The sequence below is a fragment of the Diabrotica undecimpunctata genome, chromosome 2 (assembly GCF_040954645.1).
Source record: "Diabrotica undecimpunctata isolate CICGRU chromosome 2, icDiaUnde3, whole genome shotgun sequence".
Lineage (NCBI taxonomy): Eukaryota > Metazoa > Arthropoda > Insecta > Coleoptera > Chrysomelidae > Diabrotica > Diabrotica undecimpunctata.
Genome location: NC_092804.1, coordinates 117,820,942 through 117,846,625, shown reverse-complemented (window position 1 = coordinate 117,846,625; position 25,684 = coordinate 117,820,942). Strand labels below are relative to the sequence as shown.

At 34.2% G+C, this 25,684-nt stretch overlaps 1 protein-coding gene across 2 annotated transcripts in view; it reads right to left on the bottom strand.

The window, feature by feature from the left end:
• The window catches only part of Dpp10 (Dipeptidyl peptidase 10), a 429,429-nt gene that overhangs the window by 81,869 nt on the left and 321,876 nt on the right, over positions 1–25,684 (bottom strand). For both annotated transcript variants that reach the window (XM_072523345.1, XM_072523344.1), the window contains exon 8: positions 853–1,082. In XM_072523345.1, the coding sequence (XP_072379446.1) occupies positions 853–1,082 (230 nt within the window). The remainder of the gene's footprint in view (positions 1–852; positions 1,083–25,684) is intronic.

The following is a 25,684-nucleotide window of genomic DNA, read 5'->3' as shown; positions in this document are numbered from 1 at the left end:
AAAAAATCAGCTTGGGATTAGCAATGGAATGCGGTTATCGTTAGTGATGAATCTCAGTTCTGTTAAGGGATACATGATGACCGAGCCTGGGTCAGGAAATGACACAGTAAAATACAAAATCCACAGTTTTTTGCCCAACGCACGTGCATCGCACTGTTGAAGTTATGGTGTGGGAGCTATCGCTTATGTTTAAGGATTACCTCGAATCTTTGTCAGAGGGAACATGACAACTCCGCGAGATATAGAAGAAATTATGGAACCTCATCTCTTACCCTTGCTTCAAGCGCGCCTAAATTCTATTTTTCAGAAGAATACCGTAAGGCCATCAGTTTTAGAGTCATCATGGATTTCTTTAAATATACTGAAAACTCTCGAGATCCTCAGATTTATTGCCAATATAACACGCGTGGGACATGGTGGGTCTGAGATTTTTTCATTTAGTACATCCTCCTTAAACTTTGGAAGCAGTTCTGAAGGAGTAAATTGGGTTATAGAACGAGATACCCTATGAAGATATTATTGACCATCTAATCAGATTAAAAGCGAGCAAGGTGCATCCAAGGGTGTGTTGCCCACCGAGTTACATTAACACATTATTAATTGATTTAACCTTGCAAATTGTTTTAATTATAGTGAAATTTGAATTGTTCGTTTATTTTCCTACCCTGTTTAATTGTACAAAATATAATAATTTATAATAGATGTGCTGATTTAAGTATCACAGTATTTATAATATTTATTGGTTTATAAAATAAATTCGTATAAAGCAGGTTTTCTAAATTGGCTCTGTACTCACAATTTAACATAAAAAATTCTTATTTCATGCCAGTATTTAAGAAACAAATAACTTACATAACATCATTGGAATGGTCCCAAGTTAATATCCTCGTAACTTCATATCTACCATGTGTTAGAGGAATAAAACGTCGTTTCGGAATGTTTACTGCTACGGCATGCCTAAAAGTTCCGGCAGGACCATCCCTAACTGGTGCAATAGTAATATAATTTGAACTGTCAGTTCCAAAAACGGGACTATCACTCATATCCACCCATCCGTGGCCATCGCTAGTTATACGTTGTGTCTGCAACATAAATCAAATAGATATGGGTATAAAGTATTCCGTTACAATAAATAAATATTTTGGGTTATTTATAAAAAAATATATGCCAGTTATCAATCAAATACAATTTATTGCAACGTTCAATAAATTGAAATTGAAAATATGAAGGGCCAACACTTTTAGCTTTACCTATTAATCACACAAAATATAATCAATAATAGGGTATAAGTAACCTTTTCATCCCGTATATAGTACGTACCTCCAAGTTACAGGATACGGACAACAATTTATTGACTTGTAGTGCAGTCCTTACAGTAGGGATCCTGGCGTGTAAAGAAAAATTTAAGTAATTCTTCTCTTTGGTTGCATTGGTGGTTTGTGAGCTTAATCGTACAGGACATAATGCTGATAAAAAGCGCATTCAAGAATTGAATATCCGAGAGTCTTTTTAGGTCATAATAATAAACAGACTTTCTCAAATATAGCAAATTAAGCCTCCGTTTGGATTTCTGGAGAGAACTATTTTAGAAGTAACAACACAATTACCAGTTACAAAAATCAGAATAGTTATAGAGTCGAATGTTGCGCGTAAAAAAGTAAAGTAAAAATTGGTTACATTTAAGAGACAAGGTGGACAGAGCAAACGCGGACATACCTAGAAAAAGTATACAAATAATTTATGTAGAAAAAAGTAACACTAGGAATGGAGTTAGTATAACTACGCATAGATAAGTAAAAGATAACGTAGTTGCAATTATAAGAACCAGTGATAAAATAATGATACTGAAATTTGCACTTCATAAAGGAGTTGAATGCTGTGTGTGAATGCTCCTCAAGTCGGTTTGGGTAAGAATAATAGAAAAGCTTTTATTGATCAATTATGGGACATACTTAGAGATATTCCATTAGTGAAGATAGTCATAATAGATAGTGATTTTAATGTACATTTTAATTGATCTAATAGTACCTACCCAGATACATACCTGTTTGCAAGTGAATTATGTCATTGTTAAATTCTAAGAAAAAATATCTTACATTAAATCAAAAAGATAATGTAATTGAAGACGCGAAATATTTTAGATTTGGTAAAATTGAAATTGCTAGTAAGTTTGGAAGTTCACAAACTCGGGTAAACAAACTTTTAAACAATCAAGACATTGGCGAGCTAATTCAAAATTAACCCAAAAACTAAAACGCAGTGAAAAAGATTTAGACGTCGAACAAGCATTTGCCGAGTGGTTTACTAAGAGAAGGGTCCGAAATATTCCTATCAGTGGTCCAGTTTTAGAAGAAAAAGCTAAAGTAATTGCCGAAAATTTGGGTATTGCGAACTTCAACGCGTCAAGCAGTCGTTCAGCAGATAGAAAAATGTTCACAAATTTCGTTCAAAAAAATTGTTAGAGAAGCAAAAGATGAAGATGTATCTGCCGTATATACTTGGATATCGGATGTGTTACCTTCTTTAATAAAAAATTATGAACTAGAGTGCGTGTACAATTGTGCGAAACTGCGCTTTATTACCGAGCTACTTCAGACGGCACCCTTCCCTTTGATTTGCCAGGGAAAAAAGCCGATGTGTTGTGCTAATTCCGATGGAAGCCATAAATTATCAGTTTTTTGGAAATCGAAAAGTCCAATGTGGTTTAAATCCGTTAGATCATTTTTCGTAAAATAGAGTTTTAAAAAAAAAGCTTGAATGACAACAATCCTGTTTGAGGAATGGCTAATTGACTAACACACAAGAAAATAACAGAAAAAAATAGAAAAGTTCTGTTATTTAATTGATGGATTCGACCGTTACTTGATGGAAATTCATTTTATGTAACAATAAAACACTGAAAACTTTGTTTTCAAACTTCCACAAAATTTATTTTAAATTCTTATCACTACAGCTGTTTCGGCTGATTGCCTTTCTCAAGTTCTGTTATTTGTTGATATCTGCTATGCCCATAAACCTGACGTGAGACTGAATAATATAGAAATCCATTTCTTGTCCACTAATATAACTTTACCTATTCAACCGATGGATAAAGGAATAAATTCTGCTTTAAGAGAAATTATAGAAAGGAATTTGTACAAAAAATTGTATCAAATATGGATTTTTATGACAAGACGCGACGTCATCAGCTAGTTCCAATGGCATGGCAAGAAAAATTTCAGTGCTCTCTGCTATTTAAATGATAAACAAAAGTTGGCATAACAGTTCGAAAAATTGCATAAAACATTGTTTTATAAAGTTCAAGTCTTTTAAAGAGGCAGAAACTATATCACCCGTAGAAAATAAGGAAAACCCAAAACTTAACAAAATATCGGACGAAGATTTTTCAATATTTTTTAAGGGTGAATTTCAGGGTAAAGCAATGTTAACTAAAAATAAATACTAGCATTAGATGGCTACACACCTAATCAATTTTAGTGCAGAATTTAATTAACTTAGATAAAGAAGTTGTAGAGAAAAAAAAAATTTAGAGTTAACATAACATCTTGTTTTTGCGCTCCTGAAAAGTTTGCGATTTCAGGGTTATGGTACTAATGAAGTCAAGGTGCGACATTTCGACCATGGACCTGATTCTAATTGTGATTTCGACTCAAAACATGTCGAAATTAATATGGTGACGTCGAAATGCGACTTTGCGAGCCTTGTGAGTTTGCCTTGCGAGTGCGACTTTGCAAGTGGATTTCAGCTGAACTAACCAAAGGACATCACTAATTTTCGATTTATCGAAATTAATTTCAACTTCAAGAAAGTGGTTGAAATTTCATTTCGAGACGAAATTAATCTGACATGACTGGCTGGACTGGGAGAAGTGAGGTTAGGTTCAGTCATAGATAAGGGTTCAGTTTAGACGGTTTTGTGTTTTGTTTGATTCTCACAGTGAAAACTGAGGCAAAAAGTATTAATATGGCTGCGTTTTACGGACAGTTGCTGGTTTTGGAGAAATTAGAGAGGATAGATATCCGACGCTCACAACGGAGGATAAGAAGAATGTTACGGGATACTCAAAATCCTTTTTATTTATTTATTATTTATTTCATTATTTCTTTTTGTTCCACAAACAATTTAGTGCCACCATCACCGACAGCCTCTCCATCCATTTTCATTCAATTCAAAATATAATTGAGAACGGCCACTATATAATTTAACAACTCACTCAAACAAGAAAAAAATACGTACAATATAATGTAAACAAAACAAACATTCAACAAGCGTTCTGCAACTGCAGCGTGTAGCCAATAAACAAGAGGACCAACCCAAATTCTCATCAGTGTTAAAATGATAAAGTAAATATCCCCAGTTTTAACTAAAATCGAAATGAATGAAAATCGCTAGCGATTGCGACTATCAAGGTGTAGTCGCTTTTAGATTTAGACATCAAAATGAAATAGAATCAGGCTCCAAGTAACCTCGAACTGAGGTGACACTAAAGGCCGATTCACATTATAGCTCAGGTCACGCTCCGCTCACGCTCAGCTCAAGGTTCGGTCAAGTATTCTTACACGCATCTTAAATGGTGCTATTCACAGTAAACACAACGCTCACGTTCCGTCCCGCTCTTTTGACCGCGGCGATTCTCCAGGAGAATAGTTTGATCGTGACTTGATCTGAGTGGAGTGGAGCGGCAGGGTAGTGTGAATTAGTAACAGTCAGGTGAAGGTACGATTTTTGCAGCTCGATAGATGACAGTTGATTGAATTGGTGCGCTGCTGTAAGGAATTGTACAACCAGGGAGATAGACTGTATTTTGATACGGTACATAAAATACGGTACAATAAAATTTATGTTTTGTCATTCGAAAGTACTGAAAAAATTTAGTTTCATCGTCATAGAGACCTTTATACAGAGTAAAAAACTACCCTTCTGTTTTCCTTGTTTTTAAAATATTGTGCACCCATATTCTTGGCTGTTTATTGGTTGACTGAAGCTCTTCTTCGTCCAAACATAAAGCAATGACAGCCAAATCACTGTTAGAAAAATCTTTAAACATGTTAAACAAATTTATATATGGAAAGAACTGTGCCTATTCTCTGAGTCCCGCCAAATTGAATAGTATACCGAAATTCTTGATCGTGAGCGGAGCGTCACCTGAGCGTTTACTGTGAATAGTGTACACAATTCTTGATCGTGAGCGGAACTTGAGCGGAGCGTGACCTGAACGTCTAATGTGAATCGGCCTTAAATGTTTGACCAGTACTGCAGATAAAAACGCACTTTAAAATACAGAAAATAGTAATTATTATTTATATTGTTAATATCCCCTTTAGAATTAGTGCAGAACTTATTAAGAAAGATGTAAGGTATTTGATTAATAGTTTTATTATTTATGAAGATTATTTTAGTTGTATTATAAGAACGAATGGAATCTAGGGAAGCAAGAAATCGCTAAAAACCACACGATTGAACATCGCAACTCTAAATATAAGGACCTTAAGCAAAGATAAACAAGTCTACAAACTCGAAGAAGACATCAAGGACTTAAAATTAGACCTAATTGGTCTAGCAAAGGTAAAACGAAAAGGGGAAGAGTGTATAACACTAGAGTCCGGTAACGTCCTACATTACAAAGGGCGAGAAGAATAAAGCCTAGATGGAGTAGAATTTCTAATTTCCAAAAAATATGCACATAAAGTAGAGCAAATCGTAGGAATATCTGAAAGAATTGCAATGATTAAGTTAAGTGTAAACGGGAACATCTCCCTAAAAATTATTCAAGTATACGCTCCAACCGCAGCACATCCCGATGAAGAGATAGACGAATTTTATGAGAAAATTGCAGAAACTAGCACGAATTATCACAGCACGTATACGATGAGGAGACTTCAACGCTAAGATTGGACAACGACTTATAAAAACCGAAAACTATATAGGACAATTCGGCTCTTGAGTTAGAAATGTGAGAGGAGAAACCTTGGTTAACTTCCTACAAGCCCACAAATACTATGCAGTGAACATATTCTATAAGAAAAACCTTAAAGAAAGTGGACGTGGCTATCCCCAGACGGAAAAACTCGGAACGAAATAGATTACATACTGTGTAACAAAACAGATATACAGGACGTAACAGTAATAAATACGGCATCAGTAAGTAGCGATCACCGAATGGTTAGAGCCAAATTAGAGATAAAACATAATAAAAATAGAAATAAATTTAGAAAAGCAAGTTAAAACCAGCGAAAGTATTAAATCTAGATAAACAACTCAGCTTAAATGACCTCTATAAAGTCATAACAAAAGAACTATTAAATGCAAGCTCAGAAGTGGTAACCGCTAACAGGAAACAAAAATCCAAAATAAGTGTAGAATCACAAAACATGCTAAAACAAAGAAAAGATCTTCTGAGACAAAACAAAAGAGATACTGCAGAATTTAAGGAACTTAATCGGGTAATAATAAAACAGATTATTATACATTAAAAACATCAAGAAGACCGTATAGAGCAGGTAATAGAAAAAAAACAAAGTCTCTAATGCACCAAACCGAAACTAGGAAAGAAAAGCATAATAACCATTAAAAATTAACAAGGACAACTAGAAGAAAGTAAATCTAATATAACAAACTCAATTGAAAAGTTCTACGCCGATATGTATCGTTCCAGAAACGATCCCCCTAACTCCTCAAAGCAGAACTTGAAAGGGCAGATAACAAATTTTAGCTCAGAAGTGATGCCCGAAATAAGCCACAAAGAAATAGAAAGAGCAGTAAAAGAAATAAAAAGGAATAAACCTTCTAGAAGCGATGGAAATCTAGCAGAAATACTGAAGGAAGGCGAAGAAGAAGCCATCACCTATCTAAAAATACTATTTAATAAATATCTATTCGAAGGCAACATACCCGAATAATAGAATACTGCTAAAATAATACTAAGACACAAAAAGGGAGACACCACAGACATGAAAAATTATCGACCAATTTCACTTCTGTCACAACTTTACAAAACCTTTACAAAGATTATTACAAACAGGTTAACAATTCGATTTGATGGATATCAACCAGTAGAACAATCCGGATTTAGAAAAGGGTACAGCACCTGTGACCATCTATATACTTTGAAAATTCTAACAGAAAAGACTAACGATTTTAATCTCCCATTATGTCTGGCTTTTATAGATTATAAAAAAGCTTTTGATACCGTAGAACTAGCGTAGAACTTTCTCTATAGAAGAAACATTAGTCAACAACCGGATCGACTCGAGATACAGAATATTAATACATATTATTGACAAAGAGGCTGAAATAATAGTGACGTTGGGTAATGGAATCGAAACAAGACCAGTAAAAATCAAACGATGCGTAAGACAAGGAGACACAATATCTTCAAAATTATTTACAGCTGCCCTAGAAGATATCTTTAAGTCAATAGACTATGAAAATAAGGGAATCCGTATTAACGGAAGATACTTGAACTATCTTAAATACGCAGATGATGTAGTACTAATAGCCGACACGTGGAATGCACTGAATACGATGAATAAGGAGCTAAACACAGAATCCCTAAAAAAAGGACTGGAAATGAATTTCTGCAAAACTAACTTAATGTCAAACAAAGATGTCAAACCTATGATAAACATCCAAGGGACAGAGATAGAACACGTAGATGAATATACATATCTGGATCAAAATGTCAAGGTTAGCAAAGAAAATCAGACTACCGAAATAAGCAGACGTGTAAAAATGGGATGGGCAGTATTAGGAAGACTCTCATACCTACTTAAAAATAAAAATATACCTCAAAGACTGCGAACCAAAGTTTTTAATTCCTGTGTCCTACCTGTACTAACATATGAAGCTCAAACCTGGACATTTACTAAAATAAACATGGAGAAGATCAAAAAAACTCAGAGGAACGACAGATGCTGGGTATCTCACTCAAAAACCATAAAATTAATTAAGACATTCGTAATAGAACAAAAGTAAAAGATGCTGTCGAAGAGGCAGCTAAACTGAAATGGAAATGGGCTAGATATAACGAACGTCTTAAGGATATCCGATGGAATAAATAAATCGGGAATTGACGGCCATATGAAGCCAAAATACCACGAGGAAGACCGCAAATGCGCTGGAGCGACGATATTAAAAAACTGCAGGACCAATGTGGAAACGTCTTACAAACAACAGAGCTGAATGGCGAGAATTAGGAGAGGCCTATATTCGGCAATCCGAATGGAGAGAAGGGCTTTAAAAAAAAAATAAGAACGATAATTTTTTTTATTTATTCAAACTAATAATCAATACATAATTGAAAACAAACGTGATAAAAGAGAAGAAAAATATCGCGAATAAATAATAATAGGTGCACTGTATTAAGCACAAGATTGGTATTCCGACAAACAGTAGATAAAGCGAATATAAGTCATTTAATAACGTTATAGTCGACATAAGTAGTCTGCTGCTGATAACATGTGCCTACCGCTCTATGGGTGATCATCGGCTGTGTTCCTTTACATATGCTGGCAGGTGAAAGGGCCAGGATTCATAGTCGTAGGATGCGGAACATTAGAGAGCGAGAGATGACTGAGATAAGGCTGGTCAAGACATTAGTTTCAAATGGTTAATGGCAGCAACAGCGGGAGGCAACACGTGATGTGGTGGAGTGGACAAAATCACTAATCCCGAACTTTCGAAGCTAGATGGACTGTGGGCATAGGCAGCTGGATAATTATGTTACGCAAATGCTCACGGGCCATGACTGCTTCTGTAGCTACCTTGTCAGATTTAGAAGGGCACAGTCCGATTAGTGCCTTTATTCTGGTCTCTCGGACACTGTGACACATACGATGTTGGAGTGTGAGCGTTGGGCGGATAAAAGAGAACAGCTTGAAAGAGAGTGTAACTGCAGAATGTTTGATACTCTGAGAGAAATGGTAAACACGGATCCACAAATTTATCAGGGAGCTGCTCTCTTCAAAAGAACGAGAGAAGAGAAAACTTACAACGGAATTTTGAAACGAGCGAGTAGCACCTCGGTAGGGTTTGGACTGTCGCAGGCCGAAATAGGAGCGAATGAAAGATAGACGACACGAGAGAGATGGCAGCCTTGCTAAGGCAGGGAGTTGAAAGTCTTTGATGGTTCGTGTAAGTGTGGTTTTCCTGATGAATATGTGGGAGAAAGAATAAAAATTGGCATAACTTTTTAGGGTATTAGAAACCAAACACTACCTGCGTGAGTCATAGGTATTCCTTCTTCTCTTTACAGATGTGAAAAAAGCTCTAGGACACTTAAAAAGAAGCTATAAGAATAAATTCGTAATGATTTTCATTTTAAACTGTGCAATTAGTTTTAATTATGTACTTGGAACAGTATTAAAAAAAAATTTAGTACTTTCTCTGTCAAATCAATACCTCATCGTGTAGTTTATCGTCTCACCTTGGAAGAATAAAGTATGGTGATATTAAATAAAGTTTCTGAGCAAATACTTATAAACTAAAATAAAAACTAGTTTCGCAAAGTTTAAAGATAAAGAGAACCTAAGCGTACAAGAACTTTGGCAATAAAAATGTATTAAAATATAAAGTCTTATAATGGAAGCGAATTTTAAATGACCCTAAAAGCGTTCTGTACCGGAAGTAAAAGTAATACAAAAAATTATAAAATAAAAATTTTAAAACAAAGGAAATGATCTATAGTTAAGAACTTTTTGAAACTATATTACGTTAACTCGCAGAATTTAACAATACAAAAGAGTTCAATATTTTATATAGTCATATTATAAATACCAGTACAAAATGTAGCTTAAGACCTTTTCAGAGATTTTAAAAAGTAAAAACATGTTTATTGTTACACCATAAAAAAGAAATAATTAAATCTCAAAGTGCGTTAAAAAAACGTTTCCATAATTAAATTTTCTTCTTCAGTATTACCTCCGCTACGAATGTCGGCTATCACCATGACAATAATAACTTTGATGCTGCTTGAAACAATAAGGAAGTGTCACATATACTGATGTGTGATTCTAGATGTTTTTCAAGATCATGATGCGAGACAGCATAATATTAAAACGGCCATAATTTCAGTTCCAAACTAATACAAAATAACAAGAGAAATCTTAAGATTTCTTAACTTGCGAAAAGAGAAATCATAACATTTCGTACCTTGCGAAACTGAATTCAAATCTTTACCACTGTGCTTTCTACAACTTTCAAAGCAAACGGATTGATATGTATGCACTCCACAAGCCGTTTATCATGGTCAAAATTCGTAGTGAATTCATTTTCTGGTACATCAAACAAAGTAAAGAAATTAAACATAATGACGGTAATAGATTTGTATTTCGATGCGGGGCGGCGGCAAGCCGCTTATACGTATTTCAACCTCTTTAGGTCTCATCAGAGCGGCATATACCAGTGCACTGAATCGAAACAAAATCTATCCCGTCGTAGGCAATAATTATCGAAATAATTATTTACAGACGTAACAACGCCATCTAATAACAACAAAAGAAATCATAAGATTTCTTACCTTCCGAAACTGAATTCAAATATTCACCACTGTGCTTTCTACAACTTGCAAAGCAAACGGATTAATGAATTGGTCGGCAAGGAAATCTAAAATACGCACTCCACAAGCCGTTCATCATGGTCAAAATTCGTAGTGAATTCAGTTTCTGGTACTCCAAACAGAGTAAAGAAATAAAACATAATGACAATATTAGATTTTTATGTCGATGAAGGGCAGCGGCAAGCCGCTTATACGTATTTCAACCTCTTCAGGTCTTATCAGAGCGGATATACTATAACTTTTAATCGAAACAAAATCTATATCGTCGTAGGCAATAATTATCAAAATAATTATTTAGAGAGATAACAACGCCATCTAATAACAACAAGAGAAATCATAAGATTTCTTACCTTGTGAAACTGAATTCAAATCTTTATCACTGTGCTATATGCACTCCAAAAGCCGTTTATTATGAAACAAAATCTATCCCGTCGTAGACAATAATTATTGAAATAATTATTTACAGACGTAACAATGCCCTCAAATAACAACAAGAGAAATCATAAGATTTCTTACCTTAATCTGTAATACAAAATATTTGTTTATTAATTAAATTAAATATTCCAGGGTAATAAGACAAACATATACCCTGTTCGAGATTTATTGATAATTAACAAATTAGTGTCTATTTCACTATACCGCTTTTAACTGATAAAACGTCATAGCAACGCAACGTTTCCTACTGACAAAACTCCTTCCTGCCCATGATTTTTCAGCGACAAAATTATGACAGATCCGTCTCTACAGAACTCTCTAAAACCATATCTGCAGCTGGATTCCAGTCACCACCAGAAGTTGATCGAAAATCTCAGAACAACAAATGAAGTTGGACCTTCGATTTCCCAAATGCTACGTGTTAATAATATACAAAATCTTGCTTTGGTAGAAAAGAATGGGCAAACTACTATAGCTTATAATATTTGTATATTTAATAATATTAACAAATAAATAGAGATTATGTTTCGTTGATATGGTGCATTAATTGTCTCTTGAAGTAGTCTTGTCGAATATCATTCGAGAGAAAATTATTTACTGGCAAAATTTTTTCGTGACTCGACTGACGTTTCGTGATTTAACTGTCAAAATTTAATTCGCGAAAATTGCCAGGCAACAAACTTTCAAGTAGTCGAAAAATATTACCGGCAAAATTTTCTCTCTTATGATTAAAGCTCGGATTATAGGCAAAATGCCATTTTGCCTATTTTGCCTATTATAATTGTTTTTTGCACTTTTTGCCTTTTTTCGTAAATTTCGCCTATTTGTGCCTTTTTTAAAATTTCATGGTACTACCCATGATATTATTCTATTCCTAAACCATTCTATAATAAAATTTTGGGTCAATAATAAAATATTAATGGTTTGTTTATATAACAGATTTCTAGGAAAATGTACCTGATCGAGACTTGAGGGTTAACTATTTGGAAATCCCTAAGCTTTATTAGTTTATTATCAGTTGTACAGTCGTTTACTGTATCAGAGTTTAGTCACAAATTGCTATATCCTAGTTTAGTTTTGCTGCGTATACCGAAAAGCAAAGAACACGTTTTAAAACGTTTTAGACATTTGTGTGAAAAGATGACATCTAAATTAAGGCTATGGATCGCACCTTATTCGGAACTTTCTCTAGAAGGAGATGGAGCATTTTGTAAACCATGCGGCAAATCGGTAAGTTTTATTTTTTCCCTTTTTTCTCGTCCCACAACTAAATTCTAAAGCGGTTTTAGAATTCTAATTATTTTTTTTTAATTCTCAGATTTCAAGTAGAAAAAAGTACTTTATTGATCAGCATTGTGGAACCCCACTTCATAAACGTAATTTGGAAAAATTAAATTCCTCTAAGTTAGCCCAAATATCTCTGCGGGATAGTTTGAGCAGTTCAAAAAAAAGGAGGAAGACGCATTTAAATTTGATTTATGCCAGATGATGATTGCATCCAATAAAGTTAATAACCCTAGTTTTAAATGCCTTTTCGAAAAATATCTTAATAAATCCTTACCGGACGAGAGTACATTGAGAAAACATACTGTGGAAAAATGTTATGTGGAATGTATTTCAAAAATTAAGCGGGAGTTAGAGGGCAATTTTTTGTATACTATCGTGGATGAAACGACAGATGTATGCGGCAGGTATATAGCTAATTTAATGATTGGAATTTTGAACGAAAACTTTGCAAGAAAACCTTATTTAGTTGCCGTTCAAGAATTGGAAAAAACAAACAATTTAACAATAAGTCGATTTATACAAGATAGTTTAACAAACCTCTATTTACCCAACGCTATACCAGTGAATAAAATAGTTTTAATGCTTTCAGATGCTGCGGCATATATGTTAAAAGCTGCTGTTAATTTAAAGATTTTTTTATCCTAATTTAATTCATTGCACTTGTGTAGCCCACGGGGTAAATAGAATTGCTAAAGAAATAAGAAATCTGTTTCTGTTGGTAAATAATTTTATAAATTTGATGAAAAAGTTTTTGTAAAGACTCCGTTGAGGGTGCAAATATATAAAGAAAGATTTCCCGGTGTCCCTTTGCCACCTAAACCAGTAATTACAAGGTGGGGAACCTGGCTCGAAACAGTTTTTTTTTACTTTGAACACTGCAATGAAATAGAATTAGTTATGTCAGAATTTGATGATGATATTTCCGAAGCCATTCGAGAAGCAAAAAAAATATTAAAAAATCCCAAATTGAAAAAGGAACTCGCTTATATCAATGACAATTATAAATTAATAGTTACCACAATTAGCTTATTAGAAAAAACAAGAGATAAATTTATGTGAGTCAGTAAAATTAATAGATAATTTAAAGACGAAAATTAAAATTAAAAAAAAATGAAATATGCTTTCGACAAGATTGAAGGTTTTTCGTTTTTATCTAATGTTGCTAAAGTTTTGAATGGGACATTTTCCGAGGAATTTCAAATTATGCCCGATTTATTATCCGCTCTGAAATATGCTCCAATTACATCTGTGGATGTCGAACGTTCGTTTTCAATGTACAAATTAATTTTAAGTGATCGAAGACATAGTTTTAAGACCGAAAATATTGAAAAACATTTAGTTGTTTCTATTAAGGATAAAATTTTAACTGGTTACAATGTTTAATTATTAATTTACAGTTATTTAGTTACTAGTTTATTTATACTAATGTTATGATTATTATGTGTAAATATACCTGCCTTAAGTTAATATTACGTTAATTCACTTTGTACAATAAATAATAAGTTATATTCCTTTATTGCCTATATTTTGCATAAATGTTAATATTCCTGCCTTTTTTAATAAAAATATTTGCCTATATAGGCGCCTTTTTCTTTGATTTTTGTTGCCTATAAATCCGAGCTTTACTTATGATATATACCGAAAAATGTACTTTTTGGTATTTTTATTTTATCATTGAAAAACAAGATTTTAAACGTTTATTGGCATATTCATCTTTTATAACATGCAAAAAGCTTCCAAATGACGATTTTTAAAAATTTATATACGTATTTGTCATTTAGATAAATGCAAAAAAAAATCAAAATTAAAAAAAATAATATATTTATATCTACTGCAAAAGAAATTTTTCTTAAAGTTGGGTCTTATAACGCTTAATACGGGATAAAGATTTAAAAGTGACTCGTTAAATTGTTTAAACTTTTATTCTTTTTGTTTATCCCAGAAAGTTATTTTTTGCAATAACTCTAAAAAAAATATAAAGAAAAAAAACTAAAGAAAAAATATTTATTATCTAAACAAAAATATGCTAATGTTTTAGTTGTAAACAAATAAAATAACTTTTTTGTTATTGTTTGTAAAATAATTATTTTTATACAGTGAACGGCTAAATTATGGAATATTATCATTATATCGAGAACCGTCGAGTTTTGAGGGAAATCCCGACACAGGTTGATTTTTGTTATAAAATACCCATCTTATAACGTACATGGAGTAGTGATGAAGTCACCTGTGTGGGTGTAGTGGTGTAGTGACATAACCGTTAATTTTTTAAATAGAAATTGGCATAATGCGTACTACATATATATATATATATATATATATATATATATATATATATATATATATATATAATATATATATATATATATATATATATATATATATATATATAATATATATATATATATATATATATATATATATATATATAATATACATATATATATATATATATATATATATATATATATATATATATATATATATATATATATATGTAGACAAACAAATAGACAAAATGTATAAACCAGAAAAGAAAATAGTAACAAATTTCTACTTTACACAAACCGTAAATAAATGGTATAAAGATAATTTAATTAATAAAATGGAGCTTGGTTTTTTAAATTTGCATTTGTGTGTGTTTTAAGAAGTCAAAATTTAATTGCTACAGGCAAAATTACCCAACGTAGGTTTTGCAGTCGCGGAATATAAACAGTAATGAATTTTTTACATTTAGTTAAATCTGGGGAGATAAACGTGACATAATTTCAAAAAGCTTTTATATCCCGAACGTGTTTCTTGTTTTGTAATTCTAATTTTATAATTTTCAGTAATATTTTTATTTCCGCTGGAGGAAACTTTAAAAACGTTCATTGTCGTCTAAAATTCGCTTCAATTACGTAACATTTCTCGCTTTAATATATTTTTATTACCAAAGTTGTTACGCTTACGCTGTCTTTATGTGTAAACTTTAAGAGACTGTCTTCAATTTACTTTAGGGGTATTTACTTTATAGAAAGTTCCTTTAATATTACTTTACTTGAATACTTTTAAATAAGGTGATAGATTAAAGGAATGGATTTTGGTTAGTAAGGCAACGCTAATACTCGTATCTACCGGAGTGTAATCATGATATCATAGCGACAAAGCATAGCTAGGGATTAAATTTATTTTAAAAATATGGCATTTTTGTTATATACTAGATATATACTAGAGATATTATAATATACACTAGAGATATCATTGTTTTTGAAAAAGTATAATATATACATTTTATTAATATCTAAAAGCCATGCCACACAAAAAACGGTTATTAAGATACCTTACTACACTGTGCATTATGCAAACCGTTTAGACGGAGCACATGCAAGCTATGCCGTTATTATTAAATAAAAAATTAAACACTATACAGTCCAACCTTATATTACGGAAAAAATTCAAGCAGCAATCATTAAAATTGAAACAAGCACCTCTCTCAGTAAAGCATCAGTCTACAACCCACCTAGACATCCCATTTCAAGCAAAGAGGATCATGATTTCATACAAACTCTTGAATCCAAATTCATAGTAGCACAGAGACTGAAATGCCAAACACACCACATAAGGTTTTAGATTAATCACGCCTAAAGATCGAGCATAAGTGAATATCATTCAACAAAACCACTTAAAATACTTATTAACGGAAAAACCCACGTAATAGCCTACGGACCCCAACAAAATCCTAGATTTGGTAGATTTTCCTGTAAAAAAAAGGGATAGCTAACATTCATAGTGCAATAGAGTCAAACTTCGATTTAACATTAGACCACAGACAATAACAATAAGTTTAAGCGCACACCTAATATGTAAAACACCACCACCCAAACTCACAACTAAAGAAACAAACTGGGATGTTTTCCAAAATTCTGTAAATACAGAGATTAGACTAGATTATTAGAATAAAAGAAAACCAAGATGTTCAGAAAGCAGTAGACTATTTAATAACAGTTTTGTAAACAACAAGATGGGAAGCAACACCACAGCGCCAAAGATGTATCCAAGAAAACCATAATATCCCACTCCATATAAGAGAACTTGTAGAAGAAAAAAGAAGATCTCGACGCAAAAGAAAACAAATGAGAAACCCACTAAATAAAACATACCTTACCGGGATAAGTCATAGACTAAATAGAGCATTACATAAAGAAAAAAATGAGTTTTATGTTTTGAACCACTCACATGAAGACCAATGAAGAAAATTTAAATAACCGATAATAACAACTTTAACTTTAAGAAAAACATATTTGACCTGGGCCAGCACAAACGCAGAACAACAGTATTCATAGAGCATCTTGCAACTGTATTCGCAGTACGAGATACTAATAACGATGAAGATGCTGATATAAGAATGTTTCTCGATACTTCATGTCAACTATCTCTTCCTCTGACAACATTTACTCCGACAGAGGTTCGACAATAAATAAAAATAATAAATCCTAAAAAAGCACCTGACTATGATTTGATAACAGGAAAATTACTTAAGAAGCTACCGAGCAGTGGTGTTATTAACAATAATATACAACAGCATATTACGAAGCGACACTTTCCAATACAATGGAAATTTGCTCAAGTTACTATGATTCCGATACCTGGTAAGCCCACAACGCAAGCGAATTCATATCGCCCTGTAAGCCTACTCCCAATAATTTCGAAAGTATTACAAAGGTTACTATTACGTAAAATCGAGCAAGTTATTCCCATAAACGAAATTATACCACAACACCAATTCGGATTAAGACGTGAACACTCAACCATCCAACAATGCCACAGAATAGTAAATATAATAAATTAAAACCACTCTCAAAAAATACTAGTCAGTACTCGTATATATATACAGTGCTTTGCATATCAAACTATACACCTTAAATAACTTAAATAACTTTTGAAATTTAAATTTTTAGGAAAAGCGCAAAAACAAGTCAAAAATGTTTACAATCATACGTACGCCAGAAGGTACCAGCACTCGCATGTAATCTTCGCTCATGCTAATTTCTCTAATTTCTCTTTTTGTATTATTAAATTTTTTGTATTATCTAAGATGTCTTATGTCATACAGTCATTGTTGACTGTAATTATATACATATCCACACACACACACACAGACACACAAAATTATATATATGTTATATGAGAAAATATTAACCTTGAACTAGATTAAGTTCGCCGACTTCAGATTTCATCATCCCATTCCTATAGAAACCGCTGAGCACGCATTAGAACTTTGTACGAACCGTTGGCCAATATTCATGAGAACAACAATTCAGCACTTCATACCAAACCTATAAATTACCATTCTCAGATGCCGGAATCACTCTTAGCTGCAACTTCGACCAGTCCAGTTATTGTAGTCATTTTAAATTAATTTAATTTTGTACTATTATTTAATATTTAATTTGTAACAAATAAAGTTCTTTTTTAAAAAGTCAAATACGTGATTAGTGATCTAACAATTGGCGCAAAGTCAGTAGGATCCGGTTAACGTTGCTAGAACACGTGTATACTCACTGGCAGCGGCGGATTCTCATCCCTTAACGGAACAAAGAATCTACGGAAGTCCTCACTCCTGTGACCTACGGAAGGAACACCTAGTGAAGCCCCTGGTAGCCTAGCAGAGAGAACAAGACAACCCTTAAAGAAGAAAGCATCTCCGAACAACCTCACTCCTGTAATCTACGGAAGGAACACCTAGTGAAGCCCCTGGTAGCTGAGCAGAGAGAACAAGGCGTCCCGATGTTCTTCTTTATATTCTATGGACTCCTTCCTATCGTCCAATCCCAAATTCTCCTCACTCCAATTAATAACACAATTGGAATATTTTTTCACGAAAAAGGAACTATACGTATATCTAACGACAAATGGACTTTACTTGTTTACAAAGAACTATTACCTATCAAAACTACAATATCCAATAATGACAGAATTTTGGAAAACCTGTTAGAAAAATTTATTAACGTGGATACACCGAGAAAACTTGCCTTTCAAGCCGAAGTACAGACACATGTTAGTCTGATAAAACAAATCTCAAACTCCGTTAATTTAAAATATAAAGAAATAACCTCTGACACAGTACCTTATAATAAACGCCTAAAACGCGGTTTAGTAAATGGTATTGGAACAATCTGGAAATCTATTACTGTAAATTTAGACGCCTCTGATGGCGAATACTTTAATAAATGTATAAATAAGATAAATTCCGATGAAACTCAAATTGAAAATCTCCTAAAAAATCAAATATCTGTTACCACTTCAGTTATAAGAACTTTCAACACTACAATTCAAAAATTGCAAATAGACGAAGAAACTTTTAACAAAGACTTAAAAACTATCGAGACTACACTTCTGGACATTAATAATGACATCTCCTTTTACCAAGCACAATTACAAATACTAGATTTATGTGAGTCCTTAATGGAAAGCTACGTATGTTTAGAAAATTATTTAAATAATATACTAAATTCTATCACATTCTCTCGCCTGCAAATTCTACATAGTTCTATTATTTCGCCCATAGACTTAATGGACGCATTAAAAGAAATCTCACAGTCATTACAAAATAACGTATTGCCTCTACCCACTTATATGTCAAATATAGCTCAGTATATTGACATAATAAAACTGCAAGCTTATCAGCTTGATTCAAAAATTGTTTTCGTCCTCGAAATTCCGTTAGTTGATCCCGAAATATTCACCTTGTATCAATTATATTCAATACCAATATTAGATAATCAAACTGGTTTTCATCATATACTTTCAACTGTTCATAAATACATAGCGCGAGATGATGATTCAATTTCATATGTTTTACCCATGGACGCCGAAAAATGCAAACAAATCAGTCAAAACCAAAGAATGTGTACAGACATTCTTCCGTATCCCATAGACACAGATGCTATATGTGAAGCCCAGCTTTTGAAACCTCTCAGCAACTTACCAAAAACTTGCCAGATGTCCATGCTCTTGGCACAAGGTTACAATGTACAAGAAATTGACCGAAATTTATGGTTACTAACCATTTCCGATCCATTACCAGTAACAATCAAATGTGCAAGAAAAGACGTCACTACACAAATAATCAAAACAAATTCAATCTTAAGATTAATTCCCGAATGTATTGCATTCATCGGCAGTACCAGAATTCATGCTAGAGACCAAATTGAGAAATATACAAATATCACGTATAGAAGTCACCCAGTTAACGTACCCTACAGATGCTGTGACCATTTTGAGACAAAGAGTCACCTATCAAAATTGAAACCACTAAAACTCAGTAAAATCAACGTAGATGACTTAAATATTGCACAACACAAATTGGACCAATATTCAGAAGAACTGGACCATATTATAAGCCAATCATTCATTGAGGAACATCTACCCTTATTCACTATATCAACCTTATCCCTGATTATTATCCTAGTTATCTTATATCTTTTCTGCAAATACCGAACCAAAATATTCCCAAAAATTGCAATCTCCTTGTCCCAGGATCAGCCTCCAACTTCATTACCACGCAGAAATTCCATTAGACAGAAACTTCAGGGCTTAGCCTCCTTCAGAAGAAGACCCAATGTCCAACAAGAAAGCGAAGCAGAAACACCAATTACTCTGTAAAAGTCAAAGCAATGGCATTGACTTTTCACTAATAAGGGGAGCATCTAAAAAAAAAAAAAAAAAAAATTGTTAGATCACTAATCACGTATTTGACTTTTTAAAAAAGAACTTTATTTGTTACAAATTAAATATTAAATAATAGTACAAAATTAAATTAATTTAAAATGACACAATAACTGGACTGGTCGAAGTTGCAGCTAAGAGTGATTCCGGCATCTGAGAATGGTAAGTTATAGGTTTGGTATGAAGTGCTGAATTGTTGTTCTCATGAATATTGGCCAACGGTTCGTACAAAGTTCTAATGCGTGCTCAGCGGTTTCTATGGGAATGGGATGATGAAATCTGAAGTCGGCGAACTTAAGCTAGTTCAAGGTTAATATTTTCTCATATAACATATATATATATATATATATATATATATATATATATATATATATATATATATATATATATATATATATATATATATATATATATATATATATATATTGATATGGTTGGTGTTTATAGAAAATAATTTATAAGTTACACTACTAGATAATATTAGATATTAAAAGTATTTGGTTATTTTAATAAGTTATATACTAGAGAATTTTATAAAAATATATTTTTTTTTTATTTAATTTAACGTGCTTGTGACAGCTTCGGCCATTAGCACGAGGCACCGTGGATACAATTATAAAGGGACAATTACATATTATATACTATAGTTATAAACTATTTAATAAGTTTTCTAGCTTCAGGAACTGGATAGCTGTGATGACTTGGCTCTGGTTCGATAATATATCTTTGATGTCGCCTTCCATGCCCAGTTCTTGGCGTCGTTTATTGTAGTGAGGGCAGTCCACAAGGATGTGTAGAACGCTTAGTGGAGATTGGCAATAGTGACAGATTGGCTTAGGTGCAGAATTCATTAGGTGACCATGTGTACATCTGGTGTGACCAATACGCAATCTTCTAGCAAGAACCATCTCATTTCTAGTTATACCAGGGATAACGAACCGCTCAATCGTCTGATCTATTTGGTGTAAAAATGTAGTGGATTAGTTCCAATGATTCTGCCAGTAATTTCGTACGAGTTTCTTTATACTAGTTTTTAGGTCACTGGCAATTTGTATATTACGTGGTGTACAATTGGATACAGCAGCTTCTTTGGCAAAGCGATCGGCATTGTCGTTACCCATAATCCCGATGTGGGAGGGAATCCATATGATAGTGATATGGATGTCGTGGATGATAAGATTTTGGTAAATATCATGGATTTTTTCTACAAGAGGGTGATTAGTAAATAGATTATTGATGGACTGGATAGAGGCAAGGGAGTCTGTACAGATGGCAATATGTTGATTGGGTGCTGTACAGAGTTTGAAGGCTTGGTAAATAGCATACAGTTCACCAGTGTGAACGCTGCATGTGGCAGGTATTTGACATGAACTAACGACTGTTTCCGTAGTGGTAACCGCACAACCAACCCCCGTTTCGCTCTTTGATGCGTCAGTGTAGAGTACCCGATCGAATTTCTTAAAATTAAGAATTTCTAGTAAGGATTTTCTAATCAAATCCTGGTTGGTTTCTGCCTTACTAAACTTTGTAAGTGACACATTAAATTTCGGTAAAGTTTTGGTCCAAGGAGAGTTCTGCGGGATCGGGAGAGGGTTAGTTAGGGATAAATTTATATGTGGTATTAAAGTTGGAAGTAAGAGGGCGATAGTGTGTATGCGTGGAGCAGGAGGGTGAGTACTAGTATAGTTGGGTAATGTCAGCAGTGTGTGTACTGGATTAGAAAGGTTAGCTGAAGTAGAGGTAGCGTAAGAAAGGAGGAGATATTGGCGCCTAAGCCAAAGAGGAGGTTCGTTGGCTTCGCGGTAGAGGCTCTCAGCTGGACTGCTACGAAAAGCTCCTAAACAGAGGCGGATAGCAGTATTATGCACAGAATTAAGGGTTTGTAAAGATGTTTTGGATGCTGACATATATATATATATATATATATATATATATATATATATATATATATATATATATATATATATATATAAAGCTGCCGTAATCGAGTTTAGAGCGAATGAGAGACCTATATACTTTTAATAGTGTACATTCGTTAGCGCCCCATTGGTAGTGGGAAAGTGTTTTGATAATATTTAAACGTTTTAGGCACTCTGCTCTAGTTTCCTGAATATGTAGTTTCCAAGAAAGTCGGGAGTCGAATATTAGTCCTAGAATTTTGCGGTGATCAACGACTGGGAGAGGGTGGTTATTCACTAAGATTTTAGGGGCAGTGGAGAGTGTTTTTCTGGTAAATTTAATGAGTTGTGATTTTGTAGATGAGAGGGACAGGCCGATGGCAGTCAATCTATTTTGTAATAAGTCCACAGATGTTTGGAGAAGTTTGCAAGTAGTAGTGGTCGCAACACCATGGCAATAAATTACAAGGTCATCAGCATATGAAGTAAATTTGACTGGGGAGGGAAGACTGTGGCATATAAGGTTATTTGATAAAATAAACAATGTGGGGCTTAATACAGAGCCCTGAGGGACTCCGTCTTGTTGGATGTGTGGTGATGATATACAACCATTTACAGAGAATCTGAAAGATCTAGAGCTAAGAAAGTGCTTGATGAATTTAAAAATATTACCATTAAGGCCATATAATAATAGTTTATCGAGAATAACCTGTCTAGGTATTTTATCGAAGGCAGCTTCAATATCAAAAATGCAGGCAATCACTTCTTGACTGTTATTAATAGCTCCGGCGATGTGGGTATGAAGGAGGACGAGGTTATCGCTTGTGGAACGATGTCGGCGAAAACCGGATTGTTCTTTAGGTAAAATTTGGTGTTTGTCAATAAACCATAAAAGACGTCTGTTTATCATCTTTTCCATTAATTTGCACATGGTGCAAGTGAGAGAAATCGGTCTATAGGACTGAGGAAAGATTGGTGTTTGGCCATGTTTTAGGACAGGTATAATTACGGATGTGTTCCATTGAGTAGGAAATATTTGAGAAGACCAGATAGAGTTATATATGTCTAACAGGAAAGTGAGGCAGCGGTTGGGTAGGTTTTTAAGAAAAATATAAGGGATATCATCAGGGCCGGCAGAAGTATTTTTGCATGAGGATAAAGCAGATGTAAGTTCAGAAAGTGAGAAAGGAGAATTAATATTGTCGATATCTTGTAAGTGCTGTGAAGTGAGGTTGTAGGAGAGCGGTTCTTGTGTAGAGGATGAAATTAGGGGTTTGAGTTTGTTGTGAAATTGTTCCTCAAATGTATTAGCCAGGGTATTGCAAATAATTTGGCTGTTACTAGAAGAAGTGCTGTTAGAGATTAAATGGGTAATTTTGGTGTTAGTTTTTTGTCCCTGAACTTGTCGGATTTTTTTCCACATTTGGGAGGGATTTGTGTTATCATTCAAAGACGATACATAGTTATGCCAGGATGTTTTCTTGCTCTGTTTGACAACGTATTTAGCTTTGGCTTTCAGCTTTTTATACTTAATTAGATTTTCAGGACTTTTATGTTTGCGGTATTGATTGAGCGCAGTCTTTGATTGTCGAATTGCGAGTTCACATTGAGAGTTCCACCAAGGAACAACTTTATGTCGGGAGCTAATTGTAGTTTTGCCAATATGAGTTAATGCTGCTTTAATTATGGCATCTGAGAATAGTTTTATGGAATCATCAATATTATTAGAGTTAGGTAATTTACATATTAGGGATTTCGATTTTTTGGAGAACTCTGGCCAATTAGCCTTGTTGAAGCGCCAATAACTTCTCACTGAAACTTGGTCATAGGTGTTGTCACGTATAATTATAGGGAAATGGTTGCTGTCGTGAAGGTCGTCCGCTGTTTGCCAGGATAATTTGGGGGCCGATTTGGGATCACATATGCTTAGATCGATGGCAGAAAAAGCACCTGAATCAATGTTAAAGTGGGTGTGTGATCCCGTATTAAGGATACATGAACTAGTGCAATCAAGAATATTTTCAACAACTTTACCACGTCCGAATGTACGCGAGGAGCCCCACATAGTGTTGTGGGCGTTGAAGTCTCCTACAATTATATAGGGTTGGGGGAGTTGGTATACTAAATCAAGAAGTTCTTCTTCCTTTAGAATGTAGTCAGGAGGGATGTATATAGAGCATATTGTAAGTTTGTTAGGGCAGTAAGTAGTGATGGCGACGGCTTCGAGATTGGTAGTCAGAGGAAGAAGAGTGGAGTAATGGTCTTTAGAAGCAAATATAGATGCACCTCCACTAGCTCTGGAGCAGACAGATCTGATGTAATGATACCCTTCAAAATCTTTGAGTGTATGGAGATTAGTTGACGTGAAGTTAGTTTCCTGTAAGCAAATGAAGGTGGGGTGGTGGAGAGATATCAGTAGCTGCAGACGTTCTAAGCGCGGATAATATCCGTCGCAATTCCATTGAATTATAGTGAATATAAAAGTTATAAATTAAGGCAGGTCGGTTTTGTCTAAGGATGGGTCACTGTCATTAGAGCTAACAGATGCAAGACTAACAGTGTCAATAACATCATTTAGATTCATCGTAGCCTTAATTTTTTTTTGTAGGCGAGTTATACGATTTTTAAGTGATCTATCAGAGATATTATGGTATATTTGTTTAAGGTCATCAAGAAGTCATCATGGCAGTCGAAAGAATTTTCCAAGAACGCAATTAGTTGTAGCGAGTTAATTGAAAAGGATGATGGGTTTGCTGCTATAAGATTTTCTATGATTAAGCGCTCAGACGGGCTGATAGTGGCTGATGGTTTTGTATCTTTGGTTTTCGATTTTTTTTAGGGGCTGATTTGGGGGCCCGGAAGGAGGTGTTATCGAAGGAATGTGGATCTATTGGAGTGTGAGTAGTAGGATCTGAAATGGCAATTACAGGGGGAGAATCGAGGCTTGAGTCAGTTGAATGGGCTCTTTTCAGGAGGGCGATAGTAGGAGGTGTAGGTTGAGGTTGATCTAAAGGTAGAGGTGTGATGTTGGATAAATTGTCGGAGGCTGAATTTGGATCAGAAGTGTGAGAGGTGCCGGAAGGTGCGGTGGGGCTGTTGTTGGTGGATTCATTAGGTACTTGGCCGAAACGGGGGTGGGTAGTGGTATCCGGTGGGTTTTGGCAGGTTTCAGCCGTATGTCCGGCTTTTTAGCAAAGGAAACATTCTAGTTTGTCTGATGTAACGAAGATTCGGAAGGAAGTGTTTTCAAAATGTATTAATACGGAGGATTGTATTTCGAAATTGTCTTTATCTGGTATTACGTAAATAGACCGTCGAAAACTTAATATATGGGAATATTCTTCATCGGGTGAGCCTGTACGAATCTGAGATACAGGTGAGGCTAGTTGCAGACCAAGTTCGTTTTTTAATGCCTGCTCGATAAGTTAATTTGGAATCGATGGACATACATTAAATATTAACAATCTTTTAGTTGGGGAAATGAGTCTGCGGATGTGGACAATTTCATTTTTAACGGAAACGGTGGGATTGTTTTTAAGAAGAATATCGACGTCAGAAATAGAAGCAAGAAAGATGCAAATGCGTTGGTTAGATATGCGGGAAGCGTGGGTAATACGCTTTGGTGTTACGATTTCACCGATCGCCTTAATGTAATCGAAGAGAGCTGTATCCGGAAGAGCATTTAATACTATTGCTTGCTTTCTGCTAGGATATGATGTGGTCGCCGGTGTAGGTTTTGTTGTTTTTGATGTGGTAACAGCTGCGTAGCTTGGAGCGGTGGGTTGAAGAAGCATTTTTA